Source organism: Chrysochloris asiatica, unplaced genomic scaffold, assembly GCF_000296735.1.
Source record: "Chrysochloris asiatica unplaced genomic scaffold, ChrAsi1.0 scaffold00275, whole genome shotgun sequence".
NCBI classification, from domain to species: domain Eukaryota; kingdom Metazoa; phylum Chordata; class Mammalia; order Afrosoricida; family Chrysochloridae; genus Chrysochloris; species Chrysochloris asiatica.
In genome coordinates this window covers 2,772,807-2,795,985 of record NW_006408793.1, presented here as the reverse complement: position 1 = coordinate 2,795,985, position 23,179 = coordinate 2,772,807, and the positions used below count along the sequence as shown (strand labels likewise).

The 23,179-nt window shown below is 41.6% G+C and overlaps 1 protein-coding gene across 1 annotated transcript in view; it reads right to left on the bottom strand.

Annotated features, from left to right (window-relative positions):
- Positions 1–8,019: 8,019 nt before the first annotated feature.
- LOC102829790 overlaps positions 8,020–23,179 on the bottom strand; it is a 41,629-nt gene continuing 26,469 nt past the window's right edge. Inside the window, exons 2-3 of the mRNA XM_006874413.1 lie at positions 9,065–9,292; positions 8,020–8,688 (exon numbers count right to left, since the gene is read on the bottom strand). Coding sequence (XP_006874475.1) covers positions 8,020–8,688; positions 9,065–9,292 — 897 coding nt within the window. The remainder of the gene's footprint in view (positions 8,689–9,064; positions 9,293–23,179) is intronic.

The window sequence follows — 23,179 nt, the reverse complement described above, 5'->3', positions numbered from 1 at the left end:
GTCTTTGCTTAACTCCTTTTCTCACAGAAAATGAAATAAAGTTAATGAACATATTCATATTATGTGATTAAAATATTTCCTTTGAAAAGTTCACTTTGTCCCTTTGTATTAAAAAACAAAAGAAAACATTTTCACGAGCCCTTAAAAGTTTTGTGGGCCATAGTCACTGAGCCTGCTGTTCCTTAATGGTTACATCTATCCTTTTTGAGAGACTATAAGGAGACCTGGTGTGGTGTTGAAGGATAAAGCACTAGGACACAAGGCCCATTTGAACCACAACACCAGCGGTTCAAACTCCCCAGCCACTCCTTGGAAACCCTATATAAGGTCACTATAAGTCTGAATGGATATGAAGGCTCTTTTTTTTTTTTTTTGAGTTTTTATTATGAATTGAGTGAAAGTTTACAGGGCATATCATCAGTTTTAACAAATCATATAGTTTGTTTTATTACGTAAAATGATAATCCCCTCCATGTACCATCAGTTAACACTATTTTTCGCTATTCACTTTAGCTTTTTTTTTTTTAAACACTCAGGCATATGTAATAATTTAAACCACCCAAGGGCACCTTCTGCAAGTCTGCCTCCTGGCCGCCATCTTTCAGTCCCTCTCTTCCCATGAATCTAGAGTCCTCAGCTGCTCCCTCTCTCCATGTCCCCATCTCTGTCTCCATCTCTGGTGTTTCTGCGTTTCTGGATAAGGTCCCACATTCCACTTGTGCTCTTCTCCCTTGATGGTCCTAGCGTCCTCTCTTTCTGGACTATAAAATTAACCACTCCCCCATTTTTGTTAAAAAACTTCTACCTTTACTATTGTGACAATTACAGTTAGTCATGATAATAATTACTCACTATTGAATCATAAGAATCTTATCCCCATCACTTTTTACCAGACCCACACATGATGGTCTTAACAACAAAAACAAAAAAACAAAAAGGAGTGGTACCACAAGTTAACCACAAGGTGGTTGGTTGAAACTCACCAACTGCTACTCGGAATCACTATGAATTGGAACCAATTTGATGGCATTGAACAACAATGGAGTACTGGTATGGCACTATATGATAAGCACTGGACTGCTAACCACAAGGTTAACAGTTCAAACCCACCAGCTGATCCTCAGAAATTCTATATAGGGTCGCTGTGAGTAGGAACTGACTCACGGCACTAAACAGCAGAAATAGTTGCTCGGAGTTGAAATAGAATGGACAGCAGTGGATATGGTCCCTTTAAGGAGTCTTGATGGTGCAAAGGTTAGGCATTTGACTGCTCTTGGCTGTTTGAACCCACACAGTGTTTCCTCAGGAGAAAGACCTAGCGATCTGTTTCTGTAAAGATCGTTCTTCCTGTTGCATTTCTACTTTGTCACATGGCATCACCATGAGTCGGAATCCACTTGAGGGATAGGATAAGAACTGTGCTGCTTAACTACAGGTCAGCGGTTCAAACCCACTAGCTGCAACTTGGAACCACCTCGACGGCAGGCACTTAACAACAGCAACAATAATATGGTATTGTTAGGGAAGAAATAATACTTTAAAATGGCTAGAAAATGGCTGATTCTTTTCTTAAAAGATTGCAAGTTTGGTATTTTGTGGTTGTTGTTCAAGTATCATCAATTCATTTCTGAATCATAGCGATCCTATATTGGGTTTCCGAAGAGCGACTGGTGAGTTTGAACTCTGCCCTCGCGGTTCAAATCAACCTTGTGGTCCTACACTTATCATCTTATCATACAGCACCACACACACCAGGACTCTGGTGTTTTTTTTTTTTTTAATATATAGTGCTCAAAAGATATGCATTGATTTACAATATTCAGAGAAGATGTTAAATCATCTCTTGTAACAGATGTGAATATTTCTGTACTTTAAAAAATATATATCCAATTGGAATCTCTTGGCTACTCAGAGGATGGTGTGCAGGTCCACAGCCAGGGCGGCACCGAAAGCTTGTCAGAAATGCAGATTATCGGGCACCATCTGCTAGTGAAAAAGAATCTGCATTTTAACAAGAGTTTCACATGATTCATTTTCACATGACACGGGAACACTGCTCGACTGCAATTTAAGCCAGAATTGCTAGAAAAAGAATTCTGATTCTCTAACCTCACATAACAGAGGGCTGCCCCTCTGTCTTCTTCAGTGTCAACTCAGTTCCTTTAGTCCAGTGGTGGATGGAATCACCTGGGGAGCTTTCAAACCTACTGAAGCCTGGGCCTCACCCCTTAGGGAGTCTGAAATAATTCTTCTGGGCGAGGCTCTGTGAATCAAAGGTGATGTTTTGTTGTTTTTTTACGCATTCCTCATGATGTTAGCCTGCAGCTAGATGAGAACCATTGTTGTTGTTGTTGTTAGTTACCACCAAGTGATTCTGGCTCATCCACTGGGTAGAACTGCCCCATGGGGTTTTCAAGACGGACCTATCAGAAGTAGATTACCAGGCCTATTTTCTGACGAACTTCGGGGTGGGTTTGAACCACCAAACTTTCAGTTAGTAGTTGAGCACTTAATTTTGCACCACACAGGGACTGACAGTGACAGCTACGAGATTTGGCCCTTTGTATCGGTCATGTTGGTCTCTTTTCTTTGTTCTCTGTCTTGGTGTTCCCCCATCTTCTCAGTCTGAGCCGTCAGTTTAAGAACAATCCAGCCAACAACATCAACTTCTGAGCTTGATGCTCTGTTAATTATCTCAGACTTCTGAAACTTTCCCCTAATATAGCCACACTTCAAAATATTAACTGCCACCATTTGCTACATCCTTATTATACATCTCGTTGTCATCTTCGGTCATTGAATTCTTGTAAGGATAGTAATTATTCTTACAACAATTTTACAGATGGAGAAATGGAGGCTTAGGTTGGATTTTTCCCAAGATCGGCTCATTAGTGAACGGAGGAGTTAATGTTTGGACTTCCATGTCTCAATCTCTGTATCCCAGAGCCCTGTTGTTCCAAGGATGTGCATACATCATTCTTTACCTCTGTCCCACTTAGCCCATTCAAACCTGTCTAATTGTTCTCCCATCTGCTTTGTTCTTCCATTCTTTTCTCCCTTCTTGTATATTGCCCCCCTCCCCAGCACCCAAACTATCCTGTGTCTATTCTCTGCCCTGTGCTCCACCTTCCCATCCCTCCCCTCACCCCCCTACATCCCAGCAACCAGCAAAGAATCCACGCCCCTTTAGTATGGGTTCTTTTTCTTCGTCTTTGCAGTACTTTTCCTTTTGTGACTGATTAATTTCACTCAACATAATGTCCTCAAGGTTCATCCATGTTAGGTGGTGGCTTGCAGCTTCCTTGTTATTTTTCAAGGTAGCATAATATTCCACTGTGTGTATGTGTGTTTGGACTTCCAAAGCAAACCAAACCCACTGCCATGAATTAGATTTTGACTCATAACAACCCTATAGAGGGTTTTTGAGGTTGTGAATCTATGAGAGCAGAAAACCTCATGTTTCTCATGTGGTGGGTTTGAATTGCTGACCTTGAGGTTAGCAGTCTGGTGCTTATCCTACAGCACCACTAGGGCTCCTGTGTTTGGACTCTGTTATTCCTAATTCCAAAGCTTGCCCCTGACGCCATCCCTCTTAACCCAGAATCTCCCAGTATCATGCCTTCATTTAAGAAACACTAATAATTTCCTAACTCATATGGCCAAACATCAGATTTACAATTATTCAATTTTTTTGAGAATTAATGGCAAAAGTGCAAAAATAAAGAACAGAGAATAGAATCTGAGATGGTTGTAATATGTTTTTTAAAGTTTGAAAAGTGTGACATACATTTTCCTTTATATATAACTAATATGATGGCTCATTTTTTGAAAGCAAATATTGAATACTCTAGATGTGCCCTGTATAGGACTGTAGAGATGACAGAGATAAGAAAATGGTCTTTGTCCTCAAAAAGACAAGTGGAAAAAAAAGTTTGTAGTTGTCTAACATGTAACAGTGAATATTGTTATTAAGTGCTGGTGAGTTGGTCCGACTCATACTGACTGTCTATTGTTTCTGAGGAGTGGCTGGTAGGTTTGAACTACCGCTCTTGTAGTTAGCAGTCCAGTGCTTATATAGTCAGGTGCTAAATTGTGTGTGTGGTAAGACCAGTTAGTTTTGCAGGTTTCAGAGGGTGGCAGAAACCAGGATGAGAACAAAGGTTTTCTAGAGGAAAAACCTTGATGTCTGTAAGGATGAAAGGAGATTGAATAGCTAAAAACGACAGGAGCTGAGTTGGGACAGTGGCATACTAATTAGAAAGTTCCAATTTTCCCAACTGAATTACCAAACTGGTTTCTTGCTGGCTGCACTTCCCTTGTCTTTGAATTCTAGACAAATGGTTGTCACAGCCAAGCTTAATCCTATCTCAGTGTCCTATGTGACCTATATCTGAAGCAGTGAAATCAATCAGATGCAGAGTGTTATTTACATAACCAATAGCTTCCTGCTTCATGCATTCACGGACTTCTTTTAAGGTTGCTAGAGTACACTTTGTTTAATATTTGAACCTACAGAAGTTGAAAGCCAAGTACTTATTTAAATATTGATCAAGCTCAGTGCTTGAGAGAAGGTAAGAAAACTGCAGATAGCGTGATTATATATCCTCAGTTGGGAAAGGTTTCACAATTCCTCATTTTCCTTGTTTGTATTCTTTCTTGTGAGAAGGAGGTTTGATGAAAAGTCTTATAATATTTGTTCCTCCTCTCACTTTTTCTTATTTTTTCCTATCTACATACCACACAGATTACTGGGAGAAAATGAAGGAAAAAAAAAACCCCAAAACAAACAAACAATTCACCAAGATTCAATACTAGTAATGTGAAAAAGAAGAAAGATTTTGCTCATCAGAGTTTGGAAACCATCTTTCCTGCGATGTTGATTCAGTAGACATTTTAGGGCTGAAAAAAAAAAAAAAAATAAAATATATATATAATTTTGAAAACAGTATTGTTTTTCTTTTTATCTTGAGTACCTTGAAGTTCTGGCAGTAAGCAGAAACTTCTCCAAGGCAGTGTCTGAATCAGGCTTTGAGCTCACAGCTGTGTAGAGTTGAATCAGCTAAGATTACAGCCATTGGTCAGAAGTGTGAGGCCAATGCACTGGGCCCTTTTATTAAGGTGGAATAGTCCTTGACCTTTGACTTGGAACAGACCTAAGGACTCTAGACACAGAGACTTTTTTTCTCAGGGAACGTCAATCTGTCTTCTTCAGCCTCCCCTTCTTCTTCCTGCTCCATATCAGCAAGATGGGCTGAGGAAGGTGATGGTAGGGAGGGAGGCTGCAGAAATGGCAGAAATGGTCAAGGCCCAGGAGAAATAATAATGACAGCAGCCACGGGGTGGAAAGAGATGAGCCTTTCTGGATTGGTGCCTTGGTGGATCGCTTCCCTGGTTCTAGGGAAGGCAAATCTACACAGGACCAAGAAACAACAAAACAGACAGTGTAAGTAATTACAACTAAAAAATTCCCCACTGACATTGAGTCAAATCTTACTCCTGGTTTCCAAGGCTGTAAATCTTTATTGGAACAGAAAACCTCACCTTTCTACCATGGAATTGCTGGTGGGTTTGTACTACCGACCTTGTGGTTAGCAGTCCAGTGCTTATCTGATAGCACCACCAGGGCTCCTTGTTGTTGTTGTTGAGTGCCGTTGAGTCAATTCTGACCCAAAACGACCCTGTATAGGGTTTCCAAGGAGCAGCTAGTGAGCTTGAACCGCCAACCTTGCAGTTCAAACAGCTTTGCAGTCTGTCGCATTAACCCACAGTACCACACTAGGACTCGTTAGGTATTTATAAATAAAGTTAAATTGTTGATTTCCCTTTTTAAGCTACTATAGTTGTCTTCCTTTTATGAAGTCTTGGCTAATGGAGAAGCTTCGATATTGGGGTTCTGATCAGTTCTAATTGGAATGGTACCTTGGATGATAGAAGTGTTGTTTTTAAAAAAAGTTAATAGCTATTCCTTGTTTTTTTAAAAAAGGTTATGGTTTTCATGAGTTTAGACTCTGCTATTTCTAATTCCAAAGCTTGCCCCCAACATCTCTTTTAACCCACGGTCTCCTAGTATCATGCTTTCATTTAAGAAACACCAATAATTTCCTGACTCATATGGCCAAACATCAAATTTATAATTATTCAATTTTTTTGAGAATTATTGGAAAAGGCCAGAGAATAAAGAACAGAAAAGAATTAGAGAATAGCATTTGAGATGGTTGTAATATGTTTCTTAATATATATTTCTTTTATGTATAATTAATACTAGCTCTGATAGCATAGTGATTACAAGTTGGGCTGTTAACCTCAAGGTCGGCAGTTCGAAACTACCAGCGGTTCCTCGGGAGAAAGATGAGGCTTTCTGCTCCGGTAAAGATTTATACAGCCTTGGAAACCCTATGCAAGGTCACTATGAGTTGGAACCAACTCAATGGCACATCACAACCATAACAAACATGATGGCTCAATTGTTAAAAGCCAATATTGACTACTGTAGATGTGTCCTGTATAGGACTTTAGAGATGACAAGGATAAGAAAACAGTCTTTGTCCTTATAAAGACAAATTGAAAAACAGGATAAGAGCTTGTTTATTGTCCAACATGTAACAGTGAATATTGTTGTTAAATGCGGTCTGTCAAGTCAGTCTGACTCATAGTGACCATCTATGGTTTCTGAGGAGTGGCTAGTGGGTTTGAACTACAGACCTTGAGGTTAACAGTCCAGTGCTTATATGTTATTGTTATTATTGTTAAAGGAGCTCTGGTAGCATAGTGGTTATGAATTGGGCTGTGAGCCGCTAGGTCAGTAGTTCGAAACTACCAGCTGTTCCGCAGGAGAAAGATGAGGCTTTCTGCTCCCATAAAGATATACAGCCTTGGAAACCCTATGCAGGGTCGCTATGAGTCGGAATTGACTCCACGTCACATAATAACAACAACATTGTTGTTAAGTGCTGTCGAGTCGGTTCCAACCCATAGCGACCCTGTATAGGGTTTCCAAGGAGCAGCTGGTGAGCTTGAACCACCGAACTTGCAGTTCAAACTGACTTTGTAGTCAGACGCATTAGCCCACAGCGCCACACCAGGACTCCTAGTGCTTAATACAGTGATACAGTCAGGTGCTAAATTGTGTGTGTGGTAAGACCAGTTAGTTTTGTCAGATTTCAGAGGGTGGCAGAAACCAGAATGAGAACAAAGGCTTTATAGAGCAGGCCTGTCTGGAGATTTTGAATTAGGATGACCTTTAATTGAGCCACTAGCGTGCATGAACTAAACAAGAATAGCAGCTCTGGAGCTCTGGACCAGAGGAACATATTGTTAAGTGCCTTCAAGTTGGTTGCGGCCCATAGCGACCCTGTATACGGTTTCTGAGGAGCGGCTGGTAAGCTTGAACCACTGATACTGCGGTTCAAACGGACTTTGCAGTCCAGCGCAGAAGTCTTATGAAATAAAGAGGGGGTCTGCTGATTTCTAAATAATACTTCCTATTGAAATAGACCTGGGCCATATTATGTCACAGGTGTGGTGGCTTTTGGCTGAGCACAGCTTGAGCCGCAACTCCTTTCATGAACGGGAAGGCCAGGTCTTTTCTCCAGCAGCGCCGGCCGAGTCGAGGCTCATGGGGTAGGGGTGTGCAGGCGCCGCCACCAGGGCGCAACCTCGTCCTTCTCCGGCCATGCCGGCCGCTTAGCCTCCTCGCGTCTTCGCACTGGGTGCTGGGGAGGGAAGCTAAGCAGAGATGGCCTCACCCTGCGGCGGGAGGGGGCTGGAGGCGACAGCCCAGTCGAGCAGCTTCAGGTTTCCTCCTGGAGCCAGTGTCGGGCCTGCGGGCGGGCCTCGCCATGTGATGCGGCGGTGGCTAGCAGGGCCTGGAGGTGGGCGGGCTAGGGATCCAGTGGCAGCCGGGAGGAGGGGGGAGGCCTGGGGCGGCCCCAGTTACCGGCGCAGCCAGCCCGGCCAGGGAGCATACGGCCGCGGCTCCGCCCCTCCGCCCTGGCCCCAACCGTGCCGCTGCGGGCGTTGTCAGCTCGAGGAAAGCCTTAGCGACTCAGAAGGCTGTGGTCTGGGGGAGTGTTCCGGGGCGCCCTCGGGTAGGGCGCTGGAGCCAGCGCCTCGCTTGGTCTCCGGAAGCAGCGGGGTCACACCTCCAGGTAAATGCTCTTTTGGGGCTCCATTCTCCGCGACTCCCAGCAGTCCTGGGCGGAAAAGTTTGTCCACCTGAGTTTGCAGCTGTGGGACCACTTTCTCCAGGATCCCAGGGGACGCGTGGGTTAGCAGAGCTGGAAAGGGGGTGCAACTGAGGGCTGGGCTGCCTGAGGTATGGGCGCCGCTTCCTAGTTCCCTGGGGACGGCAACAAGTGCACGGAGCTGCACAGCCCAGTGTGGTGGCTGCGGCAGCTGTGGAGCGCAGAGTGGATGGGGGGCGGGGCTGCCCGAGCGCTCAGACAAGGTGGTGGAGGTGGCCTGTCTTGCCCTCCGTCGTCCTGTTGCCCGAACGGGGGATGGGCGGATGGGAGTCCGGCCTGTGCCCTTTGGGTGTTGTGAAAACAAACGGCACACCTGTCGTGCACTGGGGGATGCTGGCCAAGAAAAAGAGAGAGTCTCCAAAGCTGGGGTCCTTCCTTCGCATCCATGCATCCGTTCCTGGTAGAGGGTGATTGGCCGGGCTGAAACAAGCTCAAACTCAGGACACTAGAGATGCACAATCGCTGACAGTTATTTTGTGGGGAAGCTTCTGCTGTGTTTTTCAAAAAAAAAAAATATGTAGTTTCTTGTTGGGGTTGGGGTGGTGTCAGAATTCTGTTGGATTTAGCGCATATTTTATGGGCACTCTACAGCTGCCGCTTGAATACAAGGCATGCGGGAGAGTAGGTGGGTGGGAGGACAATAACCGCCCCTGAGTAGGGCCTCCCAAGGGTTTGTGTTAGGTAGAGGGCATGTGTTAGAGCTGACTGGGTGCCGGGGCACCCTTGGAAACCTAGTTCTTGTTTCCCAGACACCAATTCAGTTTTAATGAGGGAATTAGCCTGCTTTCTTGGGAGCCCACTGTGTCCCCCCTATTGGTTACAGCTGGGGTGGGATGAGGAAATGCTGCAACATCTGTATTTGTGCAGCGTCTCCCTCCTTGACCCCTGCTTGGGTCTCCGAAGACGGGGAGTTGTGGAGGTTTACTAATGACTCGCACCAAATAGGCAAGAAGCACGAAAAAAGTAAGATGTTTAGAACTGATCATTTGCGATCCCTTGGAATCCTGATTTTCTAAAGCTTTGTCATCTTGTGTTCCTAGGCCCTGAGTCTGTTAGGGTAAACGAAATTCTGTTTTCATTGTAAGAGTAAATCAAAGACCTGTTCTTGTAAGGTTCCCGGGGTTTCTCTTTTGCACAAGACAATTTAAGAACAGTGATAACTTCACCTGGGAAGGTTTCTGTGTACCACGTGGCCTCAAAAAGTTTGTGGAAAATTTCTATTTTAACTGCATTTTTATTACTATTCTTTGAACCCCCCCTCATTTGTATCTGCCCTGTGTTTATATATTTTTATGCCAGTTGCCCTCCAGTGGAGCCTGACATATGGCAACGTCAGAGTAGAACTGTGGTCTTTAGGCTTTTCAGTGGCTTATTTGTTTGGGAGGCGATCATCAGGCCTTTCTTCTAAGGTGCCTCTGGTGGAGGAGGTAGTGCTGATGTGCCATGGAATCGATTCTGACTCATAGCGACCCTGTACAGGGTTTCCCAGGCTGTAAATCTTCATGGGAGCAGAAAGCCTCATCTTTTTCCCCGCGGAACAGCTGGTAGTTTCGAACTGCTGACCCTGAGGTTCACAGCCCGATTCATAACCACTACGCTACCAGAGCTCCTAAGGTGTCTCTGGGTGTACTCAGATTTCCAACCTTTCTGTTAACAGCAGAGTTTTATATCTAAGCACATAGGTATTTACCTTGTCTTGATCAATGACCAAGCTAACACTTTTGGAGTATCTCAAGAAAATAAATTAACACAGGTATATCGCCACTTTTCAAAGTTTGTGTTTATGTCACTTCACTTTTATGAAAGACCTGCATTAATTCCTGTTTTTATTAATGAAAAGAAATCCAAAGAGGATTTTCACTTTTATGAAACTAGCCTTCAGTGTTTATTTTGATGCGAGTAGTGTGGTGCTGGAAAACCATATACAGGTCACTATGAGTGGGAATTGATTCAACTGCACTAAGACAATAAGAGCAACAACATTAAAGAAGCAGTGGGCACCCCAAGCAGAAAGAATGGCGTCACCAAGCTCCTTCCTTGGGAACTAGACCTGACATCTCAGCATGAAACCACCATAATCTTGAACTGTGTCTATGGGCATTGTGTGTTAGTGTTAGGTTTTGTTGTTGTTAGGTGCCATCAAGTCGGTGCCGACTCAAAGCGATGCTATGTGCAACAAGACGACACACTGCTCGATCCTGGGCCAACCTCACAATTGTTGACATGCTTGAGCCTAAGCACCAATATGGTGGTGACCAGTTTTGTACGCTGCTTTAGTATTAATTGGCACCTTATTTTTTGGTTCTGAAAATGCTTACAATTTTTTTTTCATCTGAATGTTAATTTCCTTCTTTGTTTCACCCCATTTTAGCTCAGGAAAGCTTTCGTGGGAACATTCAACCTCTAGATTGGGAGCAGGGGTGGTGGTGGTAGGGAAGAGTACTATAAAAGCTTTTGGTATTTTGAATATAAAACCAGTATAAGGTTCAGATCAGATCACAAATTTCATTTGTGATTGTTGTGCACATTGATTTTGATCAAATAAGAGTTTGGATAGCATCAGATCTCATATTTAGTGTTTAGGGAAACTGAGTCACGTAGCTGTCTATTTAGTGTCTAACTCAGATGTGTGTCTTGGCCAACAGGAGAACAGGGAACAGAGAATTAGTGTTTGTCCTGCCTTTGGCGGTATTTTTTTCCTTATCAAAACCGCCTAATCTGGCCAACCAAGAATAGGTTATATAATAGGTTTGTCAGCAGACTTTCTCTGAAGCATCATCCTATCCTTTTAAAGCAGTTTGGAAACACTTAAAGGTAAAGAGAATAGTAATTGGTCACTAAGGTTTTATGAAATTTCAGCAGGGCCCCACTTGGGTTTCACGCCCTTTTTATCATGTGAATACTGCAGAAAAGTTTGGAATAGTTTTTCATTGTGTTCTTATAAGAAACCACTGCTTGTAGCTAAGAATTAAATGGGGCAGAATTTCAGGTGAGCTCTGATACATGACCTCCTTTAGTAGGCCAGGTGAGAAAATGAAGTGTGTTTTTAAGTAGGTATTAAAAGCAAATAGCAGAATATAATATTACTTTTATGTTATGTGCTCTGTACAAAACTGGTCACCACCATATTGGTGCTTAAGCTCTAACTTCCAAGTCATACCAGAGTTTGTCATCAAATGCTGAATCCCCAGAAAGAAAGAAAGAAAAAATGAGAAATAAAATGTTGAAAAACCCGTTACTATTGGGGCTCGGCTAGGATGGTAATAAATAGAATCCAGATGACTGTCAGGCCAGCTATAATTTTATTATGCTTTAATTTACTGATCAGATATGACAGATCTGGTTTATGTAAGTTTTCTGTAATTGCATTTGTATTTATGTGGCTTTTCGTAGGTAGAAAAGCTATAGGATTTTCTCCCTTGTGACCTTAATAAGATTTGTTATGAAGCGGTAAGTCAAGCTGAGAAACTCCTATTGAGAAGTGCTAAATTAAAAAGTGGTGTATTTGAAAGGCACCAAATCAGGGAATTTTTCCATGCGCGAGTTGTACTGTAAATATTATACTGCCCCGTAGGACCTGTGTCAGCGCCTTTCCTCAGGCAAAGCCGGGCTTGGAGAGATTTTTTTTCTTGCTTAAGAAGTGCAGGTCAGGGCTGGTATCACAGAGCATTTTTCCCTAATTTCAGTGTGCTTTGTCATTTTATGGCGTTTCCATGACCCCTTGCTCTTTTGTTATCATCATAGCATAAAATAGTTTTCAACCGTTCAAATCCACAGTGTTATGCCAGTTTGATAGTCTCGTTCATGTCCCTTTCTGTGAATGATTACTTCATTTACAGTCACTCAGCAGTCCTTTATTGAGGATCTACTTTGAGCTTCAATTTTCACATGCATATGAGGTATTTTCAATCACTTCATATACATGTGTAAGTAAGGAAGACTGTAGAAGAATCAGTGCATTAGAATTGTGGTGTTGGAGAACACACTGTAGACTGCTAGAAGAATCCACAGATCTGTCTTGGAGGAAGTGCAGCTAGAATGCTCCTTAGAAGAAAGGATAGCGACACTAAATCTCTCGTACTTTAGATGTGTTATCAGGAGGGACCAGTCTCTGGTAAAGTGGAGGGTCATTGCAAAAGAGGAAAACTCCCAGCAAGAAAGATTGACATAGTGGCACCAACAATGAACTCAAACATAACAGTAATTATGAGGATCGCACAGGATCAGGCGGTGTTTCGTTCTGTTGTGTATAGGGTTGCTATGAGTCAGAAGTGACTCAACAGCACCTAACAATAACTATGTTCCTGGCACTGTTTTTTGCTTTTATCCTCTAGACTGTGGATTTCATGTCTAAAGTGATACTTCTGTGGTTCTAGAATTTTTAGGATTTGCTGTGATCTCAGAGTGGTCTTCGGCACACTCTATATTGGCTGGTAAAATTGAGCGCTGGTAGTATAGTGGCTTATGCATTGAGCTGCTAACCTTAAGGTCAGCAGTTCGAATTTATTGCATGCTCTGCAGGAAAAAGATGAGGTTTCCTGCTCCCATAAAGATTTATAGCCTTGGAAATTCCAATACTGGGTCATTATGGGTTGGAACTGACACAATTACCACTACCACCAGATAAGTCATATAACTTTTCAATCTCATAATACCAACTAGACCCATTGCTTTTGAGTCATTACTGACTTCTAGCTGTGTAGGACAGAATAGAACAGCCTCAGAAGGTTTCCAATGCTGCCATCTTTATGGAAGCAGACTGGCACATTCTTCTCCCACAGAGTGGCTGCTCTGCGTTTGAACTGCTGACCTTTTGGTTAGAGCTGAGCACTTTAACTACTGTGTCACCTGGCCTCCTAAATCCCATAATACATCTTCATTGACTGTGATCTTTCCCTTGAAATTTGGTCTTAGGCACAATTATAATTTGCTTATATGTAGCATTTGTTGCTCCTGGAGTCCTTCTCCTTCATAACCAAGATAATGAGATTTGACATCAGTTTTGAGAATGGTAAAGTAGTTATAATTTAATAATTGAACACTTGTTCCAGTGCTCTTGGATTTGAAAACATTTATACAAAAAATACTTTTATTGAGCACCTGAGGTGTTTTCTCTTGTTTAATGTAGTATCATGCTCAATGACTACTATTAGTAATAATAGCCTTGTGTCTAGAAGCCAGAATCAGGATAGGCAAAGATTAGCTATGACATCTTTGTTTTCTACAGTAGCATGCCCAGAAGAGAACCCCCCTGTAGAATGATTACTCAAATACCAACTATTCTGCCTATTTCAAGTAGTAGGCTTCATTTGACTGATGTGCCCACCACCGTTTTGTTTTTATAAAACTGTGTTTGAACCCATCAGCTGCTCCGCAGGAGAAAGATGAGGCTTTCTGCTCCTGCAAAAATTTACAGCCACGGAAAGCCTATGTAGGGTCGCTATGAGTTGGAACTGACCCAAGAGCACTTACTTAACAACAACAACAATACTTAAAAAGTTGAGATGCTTTATATATTTCTTTCAAATAAACATTGACATTCCTTTAACTTAATAAAATAAATGACCAAGAATATATTGCATATATTAATTAAATTTACAGGTTAGCCATTAAATCTAATATAAAAAATAAACGACCATGCCCTTTGTACTTGAAGGCTTGCTTTTTTTCCTCCATCTTTTTAGAACATAAAGAAATTATATTTCATGAAATATTACAAAGCCAGATTTTGGAGCCAGACTGTCTGGGTTAGACAGCTTGGCTTTGTCCTGATTGTGTGATTTCTCTCTGCCTCAGGCTTTCCCTTTGTAAAATGGAGATGATAATAGTAACCTGCCCCATAGGATTGTTGTGTGGATTAAATGAGTTGTCCTTCTGGCAGTGTCTAGAGAAGTGCCAAAAAATTGTTGATAATTTAAATGTGGTAGATGTAGCAGGTTTTCCAGAAGGTGATGGAATGCCAGTGTCAGCTCTCTGTCATCTGAGGTAGGATTTGAGTCTCACTTCTTACTTCTCAGTGGTGTAACCTTGAGTGACTACGACCCTGTCAGGGCCTCAGTTTCCTCATCCATCCAGTGAAGTGGGAAGAATTAGACTTGATGCTCTCTCAGGGTCTCCCCAGTTCTAATATTCTCTGTATTATATAATAACCTATACATTCATGAAATTTGAGGGTTAAGAAGGTAGTTTGTGAATTCAACGTTTCACACTTTCATCAGCACATCTGAGGAATGTCTACAAGGTCATTTTTTCCTGCTCACAGCAGATAGTTAATAAATATTTGATGAGATGCTGTAGGGTAAGCACTGGACTGCTAACTGCAAGGTCGGTGGTACAAATCCACCAGCCACTCTCCTTGGAAACCTATACAGGGTCGCTGAGTTGGGATTGATTCGATGTCATTTAACAACAATTAATTTATTTCACTTGGGTTGTCTACCACTCATCAGGTTTAAATAGCTTGAATTTACTTTCTGGATTTAGTCCCGTCCCAAGAGATTTCGCAGACATGAAAGTGTGAGTCCCACATTTGAGGGGTCAAAAAGCTACTCTGTTCTCTTTCTTTTGAGGGAGCCCCCCCCCCCCCCATAAGGAAGAGATGATTTAGCTCTGGAAAGAGAAAAGACAGTGGGCTAATTATTTCTAAATTTCATGATAAGGATAATTTGCATTGGGCAAAAGAGGGCTCATTAAGAATTTCAAAATATCATTGAAGACCCAGAGGTTTTCACTGGTTGAAAGTTTCAGGCAAAATCCCTGGGGCAAAATTCTGTTTTTTCCCTCTAATTACCCTTGTTGATGGTCTGTGCATTGTCACCTGGTTCTTTGTCAACTGGTTTTCTTGCTCCACCAGCTTCTGGGTTTATTTTATGACAAACTGTTAGCCCTTTCAAAGGTAGGAGGTTTTGAGATTTTGGGTTACATTGAGCCTCTAACCCAGGATTTCATCCATAGTTGTTCATTAGAACCACCTGGGTTCAGAATAGCTGGTGTGGGTCTGGCATCTGGGGGTTAAAAAGATGACTCTAATGTACAGCTGGCTTTGACCCCTAGGTGTTTTTGATATTCTGCATCCTGAAGTATCCAGGAAAAAGGTAATGTCTGCCATTTCTCCTGGTGGTCTCTTCATGGTATTGGCAGGCCAGCTGTCTCTTGCTGCCTCCCCTTGTGATTTCCCACTGCCATTGCGGATCCTAGTAAATGCTGGTGAACATAACTGTGGACTTTCCTACCATCTCTGACTGTCCATGTTAGGTCCCTTTTCCTCCCCAGCTGAAATCTATTTCAGAGAAAGTTGTTCAACTAATGGCAACTTATTACACTAGCATTTGTTATTTTTCTTTTTCAAACTTTTTATTGTGCATTGAGTGAAGGTTTACAGAGCGGGTCATCAGTTTTACAGTCAACAAACAAATCTTACACTTTCTTTCATCTCAAGGATTGCAATCACCTCCATGTAGCAATAGTTATTCTATTGCCTACCTGTGATTCCGATTTTCATCCCACCCACCTTCCCAACTCTGTTCTTAGGTAAGTGTTGTTCTTTTGATCTGGAATGGTTGACATTTCATGGTGAACTTACCTTTTTGTCTTCCCTACATACTTATCTGTTGCTTGCCTGAAAATTGGGCCACAAGAGTGAGTTCCATTCTAGACCTGAAGATTGGCTGAGGGCCATAGTTACTTTCAGACCAGTAAGCCTGGTCTTTTTGGTAATTTTGAGTTTTGTTTCTCATTTTCTCCCATTCTGTCTTAGCCCTTTTAATGTGATCCTTTTCAGACCAGTTGGTAGTGGTAACTGGGTACCATCTAGTTCCGGTCTCAGAATCATGGAGACCGATGTTCATGTGTTCCATCAGTCTACTGAACTATTTGATTCCAGCCATCTTCACTTGTTATCATACTTCTTTCTTCGGCACCTGGAGAGGTCAGTAGTTGCACCTTAGATGACTGCTTATGAGCTTTTAAGATCTCTGTCACTAGTCACCAAAGTAAGACAGCCTCCAATTCTTAATTCTCCATCTTGTTATGTACCACATTCATTATTTGAGGGGATTTCAAAAAACAGAATGAACATTTGGAAGCACCCTCATATTTTAAAGCTCAGCTCAGACCATCTTTTCTTGGATGCCTTTAACCAATTTGGAAACTAGTGAACTCTTCTCTTTAGAACTTTGATCACTCCATTGCTGGTACCTCTTAGTTGTCACTTGCCACACAGCCTTGGCTTCATGATTTTTCTCATGTGTAGGTCTTCTCTTTCTATACGGACTGTAGGCCCATTGAAGCGACTTTGATTTAGGCGACTTTGTATCCCACCTTACATGTGAAGTGCTCAGAGCAGAATAAACATGTATTGGTCGGCTCATTAATTGTTTTTTTTAACAGTTGTCTCAGCAAGTCCTTCTGGTGTAGAGTTTTGCTGCAAAGAGAGTGTGGTGGTACTTTGTAGCATAGGAAATGTGAGTTGTACTGGGAAATATTGGGGTGCCGGGGTGTGGCAGGGCCAGTAAGGATCACTCAGGAGGATACATGGCCAGTCCTCCCCACAAGTAAATGAGACTCCATGACTTCTCTGAGGAACAATATCACTCTATCTAGATACATGAATAAAATGCTTGCATAGAATCAGAGTCTTTGGGTTAAAACGAATCTGAAAGGTTTTTTCTCTAGTCCCTAGAGATTGCACAACTCCTCTATAGAGAATACCTGCAAATGGTTGACCAGTCTGTCTTTGAATACTTTCAGTGGTGGAGAAAACATCATAACCTTAAAGCGCATGAGTCTATCTTTGGAAAGTGTCCACTACCAGTTGCCATAAAGTTAATTCCAATTCATAGTGACCCTATGTGTCAGAGAAGAACTATGGTTTAAATCGCTGATTCTTTTTTTTTCTCCATGATTATGGGATTTATTAGGGAAGTGAACAGGATCAAAACCAGCCAGGAGCTCTTCTTTTCTGCCATACTGCAGGCATGCCTTACTCTTGTCTTCAACCTCTTAGCCATGTGGTCCCTTGACCTCTTCCCTGCTCAGGCAAGTGTTGCAAAGTCTTTTATAAATGACTGATTTTTATGCAGATCACCAGACCTTTCTTATGAGGCACCTCTGGGTGAACTCTAACCTTCTGGTTAGCAGCAGAGTGTGTTAACCATTTGTACCATTTAGGGAGTTGGGAAAGTTTAGGCTGTTAAAAACAATTCTCCCTTATATTAAGTTCATCATAGTACTGCTGTTTGGGGGCCATTTTGAACAGTTTTTCTTTCATGACATTATTGAAAACATTCCATCTCCTACCTTCAAGCCTTCTATTATTTAGTTGAAAAAGAAAAACTTCAGTTTTTCAGCACTTGTTAAGTATGATATGATTTTGAATCATCTTACTGTCCTGAATACTGAACACATTCTGATTTGTTATACGCACATTTGCCACTTAGCAACATGGTTAGGTTCCAAACAGCAGGTCGTTATATGCAAACTTGGTGTTATGTGAAAATGCAGAATTGCCGGCCTTCCTCCCTGAGTGGGGAAGTATGCACACATGGAGCCTGGCACACACCAAGGCTGCCACCCTTTTTGCTGTGACACCCCAAATGCTCTCTTGGAATCTACGCCTTGTGTTCCTCCTTCAGTTCAGCTGCCTGCCTACACCTGCTTCCTCACTTTCCATCTGCTCCTGCCTCCCTCTCTCTCCTCCTCAGGTACCCCTTGCAAAAACAAAACAAAACAAAACAAAACCAACAAAAAAACAACCCCCCAACTGCAAAGTAACTAGATAGTAGATTTTTTACTTTTGTTGAAAGTGTGAAATGTTGGCTAATGAGATAGTTGATAAATGAGAAGTCAGTGTATTCTTCTTAAATGCAGTGCGCAGAACTGAGAGTCATGTGGTAGATACCACTTGATAGCGTAGAATGTAGTAGAAGAACAGATTTCAGACTATATAAACACATGAGGGGCTTATCTTTTGTCTTGCTCTTCTCTTATTAGCTAATAGAAATGATGGCTTCTCCAGTTAACTTGGGCCTAGTCTGCATACATGACAATGTCTTCCTCCCGTCACTGGCCTGCTGTGCCAATATCAGGGTGATGCTTTGGGAACTAATCAGAAACTTGTCTTGTTCCTTGATGCAGCTTGATGGTCTCTTAATAACCAACTTTTCCACTTAAAGCATTAGTCTTTCTGTCCTTTTCAATTGGAAAATTATTCTTCTCATATTGTTAGTTGTCGCTGTTAGTTGCTGTTGAGTGGATTACAGTTCACAGTGATACCTGTGTACAGAGTAGAACTGCTGCAGAGGGTTTTCAAGGCTGTAGCATTTCGGATGCACATTGCCAGACCTGTCTTCTGAGGCTCCTCTGGGTGAATTTGAATCTCCAACCTTTCGATTAATAGTCTAGTACATGCCATTCAGGTGACCCAGGGCTTCCTTATTTCTCTCTAAGAGGAGACAAAATATAGCTGATAGAATGGGGTTCTTCTTCCTTCCTTATATTATACCACCAGCCCCAAGCATCTCTATCCCTTCTTCAGTCTTTTGGTTTAAAATATAAGCAAAAGTAAAAATGCTATTTTCTAATCCTTAGCTTTTTGACAAACCTCAGGTTTTAATGGTAGGGGCTTTAGTTCATCTGTGTAGTATGTTAAGTGTTGAGCTGCTAACTGAAAGGTCAGTGGTTCAAATCCACCAGCTATCCCATAGGAGAAAGAGGAGGTAATCTTCTCCATTAAGATTACAGCCTTGGAAGCCCTATGGGTCAGCTCTACTTTGTCCTATCGTGTCCCTATAAGTCAGAAGGAACTCTACGGTTGTGGGTTTGGCTTGGGTAGTCTGTCTTAGTCTGTCTGACACAACTCTTAAGAACATGATACCCTTATAATTGCTCTAGAAAAAGGGTGGTAAAAGCAAAGCCCTTCTTCTTCTTCTCCTTCTCCTCCTCCTCCTCCCCCCCCTCCTCTTCTTCTTCTTCTTCTTCATCATCTGTATGAGTGGAAAACAACACCTGCTTTCATCTTGAATTCACTGATCTTAATGATCTGTATTCTCATAGAATTAATATCCTTTCCAAATGGGAGAGCAAACCCTGGTAACCTAGTGGATTATGAGCTGGGCTGGGAGAAAGATGAGGCTTTCTGCTACCATAAACATGTACTGCCTTGGAAACCCCGTTACAGGGTCACGATGAATTGGAATCGACTCCAAGGCACATAACCAACACCAAGAGCTCATTGGTTATATTGATGAACCATGATGATTTCATTGAGTGTTACTAAAGTTTGGTGAAGGTGGAATTTGGGTGGGGTGGGGTGGAGTGGTGGAAGAATTGTTAAGGTTCAGTTTATCAATGTTTGGGAGAGTGTTTGTAATCTGTCTCCGTTTTATTTTAAGAACATTACCTTTAAGTAAAAGAAGCAGCTCATCTAACTCTTTGATTTGCCTTTCACTTAGTTGTCAACTTGCGATTTGTCAAAGTTCTCAGGGATAGCGAGGTCATTGGCCTAATAGTCTATCCCCTAGACCATTGCATAGTGCCTGAGGTACTAAAAGCTTCTAAATGGTCATCCCAGGTACAATAATTGGTCTCTGTTTTCCTGGAGTAACAATGGAAGGAGAGTCGGGAATAGGAGGAAGAAATGGAATGTGTGACTAAATGTCTCTCCTATTCATGAGACCAGAAGAACTGGATGGTGTCCAGCTGCCATTACTTACTGAATGTTTTGATCCAAGATTCTGTATAACAATTCTGGTCAAAAGGGGGAAATACCAACCAGAATTTCAAATTCTCATGGAATCCAGACTTTCTGGAGCCATAGTGGCTGGCTGAACCACTGAAATGATTGCTCTGGGATAATCTGTAACTCTTAAGCAAGAAATATCCCCTGAAGTCTTCTTAAAACTAAGTAATAGTTTAGCTTAACTAAGAAAGAATGTCTGCCTTGAGCACTATACCTTTTAAAGAATTATCTGTATAGGATCAGCTGACAACAACTTAAAAGATTAGATAAGATACTTAGGGGCAGTGCATTTATGTTAATGGGAGAGGAACACTTTGGAAGAGGACACTGAAAATGGTTGTACAACTTCAGGGCATGTAATCACTTTTACTGAATGGTACATGTCGAAACTGTTATATTGGTATATATTGTGCTATATAGTCTCAACAAAAATAAAGTAGGTTACAGTTAAAACCTCCAAGCGGGGGTGGGTGGGGGTGGGGTGGGAGTTTTTAGGGATGGATTTCTGGGAGTTACCAAACAGCCTTCTTATCATGACCCCTAGAGACTTAGCACTGGCCAGCCAACCATGAGGTTGGTGGTTCAAACCCATCAGCCACTCCTTGGAAATGCTATATAGGGTCACTATGAGTCAGAATCGACTTGATGGCTCTTCACAACAACAATACCATTTTGTTGTAATAGGTTTTCTGTTGTGTCAAGGGACACAACAGAAAACCTATTACCAACAATTTAGTAGGTTTTTAATTGATGAATTCTTAAGGTGAAGTAAAATAGAACTATTTCTCTCTTTTCTTAAAAAAAAACAAAACAAAAACTCTTTCATTGTGATTTGACTTTACAGAGCAGATCATCAGTTTTACATTCAACAAATCACTTTGTTTCATTTCAATGATTGTAATCCCAACCATGTAACAACAGTTTTCCCACTTCCTCCCTGTGGTTCGTATGTCCACTCCACTCTCCTTCCCAACCCCTCTGAGCTTTGTCTTGAGGTAAAATATTGTCCTTGTTGATCTTGAATGATTGACCATTCCAGGGTGAGCAGACCTTACTAATTCTGTTGTCCCCCATGTGGCGCTGTGGGTTAATGCGCTAGACTGCAAAGTCAGTTTGAACCACAAGATCGCTGGTTCATGCACATCAGTTGCTCTTTGGAAACCCTATACAGGGTCGCTAAGGGTCAGAATCAACTCGATGGCACTTAACAACAACATGTACCTATCTACTGCTTGGCTGAAAATTTGGCTATGACAGTGAGTTCCATCCTAGATTTGAAGGGAAGTTGAGGACCATAGTCTTGAGTTTCTCCAGTCTCTTTCTGACTGGTTGTTACTGTTGTTGTTGTTTAGTGCTGTTGAGTCAATTCCGACTCACAGTGGCCCTGTATAGAGTTTCCAAGAAGTGGCTGGTGTGTTTGAACCATAGCCTTACCCCAGTAAGTTTGGTCTTTTTTTTAAATAATAATTTTAAGTTTCGTTCCTCATTTTCTTCCACTGTATCTGAGACCTTCTAATGTGATTCCTTTCAGAGCAGTTGAAGAAATATTTCAATTTAATTGTATGGTTCTTATCCTAAGTTGTTCTATAAGATACTTTTGTGTTGTTTCCTCACCCAACTGATCATCAGAAAGACTGGTAGTCTGTTCATTAAAAAGAAAACCGTGTTACCGTGTCATCAAGTTAGTATCAATTCATAGTGATCCCATAGAGGGTTTCTGAGGAGTGTGGCTGGTGGATTTGAACTGCTGACCTTATGGTTGGCAGGCCAGTGCTTATCCTGAAGTACCATACCAGGACAGTGTTGTTGTTGTTATGTGCTGTGGAGTCTGTTCCAATTCATAGTGATGCTGCACAGGGTTTCTGAGGCTGTAAACATTTATGGGGGCAGAAAGCCTCATCTTTCTCCCACGGAACCGCTGGTAGTTTTGAACTGCTGACCCTGAGGTTAGCAGCCTGATTCATTACCACTAGCTACCAGAGCCCCTTAGGACAGTGTTAGGACTGTATAAAACCTTAGCCATAAGCATTCTAATTAGTTTACCTTAATATCTACTTAGAAAAGTTCTGATTTGGACCTGTTTTATTATTCTTATTCTTATTATTATGAAGCAAGAGAGTATACCAAAAAATCATTGCCCTTTGATGTTTGTAGTATTCTTATAAAAATATTTAAAAATCTTGTTTCAAAAGGTAAACTATATTTTACCTACAGATAAACTAGGTTGTTTTATAATAAAAGCAAACACTCTAGGTGACCTTCATAGCTACAGAAAGTCTCTGATTAATTTCCTACTTGACTGTTCTGACAAAAATGGGGCTAAAACTAATGTCTCTTAAGGGGGCGATAGAGAAAATACAATTTTACTATTAACAATAAGGAAAGTTTCATCTTAATAGTAACGCTAAATGTAATTTGGATATGTTCTACTAGAAAGTAAACAAAAAATTGGGGAGAGGGCAGTAAAAGTAAAGAATAAACAGTTTTTTTCATTTGCACTTATGTTTTTGTTGTTAAGTGCTTTTGAGTTTGTTCTGAATCATAGTGACTGTGAATGGGGTATCCAAGGCTTTAACAATCTTTGCTGGATGGGAAAGTTTTATCTTTCTCCTGAGGAGCATGCTCCTGGTAGGTTAGAACCGTAGATCTTGCGATTCCCAGTCCAGTTCTTATCCTATGGAGCCATCACACTCCTTTTACATTCATAGTAGGAAGTATTTGTCTTCACCACAAAGGTTATGGCACCTTTGTGGACTAATAGCAAGAGTAATCAATAGAAATAGAGTGGATATAAGTGGATTTAATTTGTCTTATTTGTATGTCTTAGACATGCTTAGAAAATGGCTTATGCCATTGTGCCATTGGCTTTACACCAGTTACTAGAGTGTTTGCAAGAAGGTTTGGCCAGGAGCAGAAATTGAGTTGAAATCTTAGCACAGCCATTGACACACTAGGTGAGTCATGTCACCTCTCTTGGCTCTAGTGATATCATTGAAGCTTGATTGGTCAAGGCCAGCTTATCTCTGTAATGTCTTCCATCTCTCTAGCAATTTATTGAGCCTCCCTCAAATTCTTTTTTTAAAAATGTTTTATTGTGAATTATGTGATAGTTTACATGGGAGAACTCTAGCTTTACATTTATCCTATCGTATATAGTTTCTTTGCCATGGTTACAATCCCCTCCATGCATCATCACCCA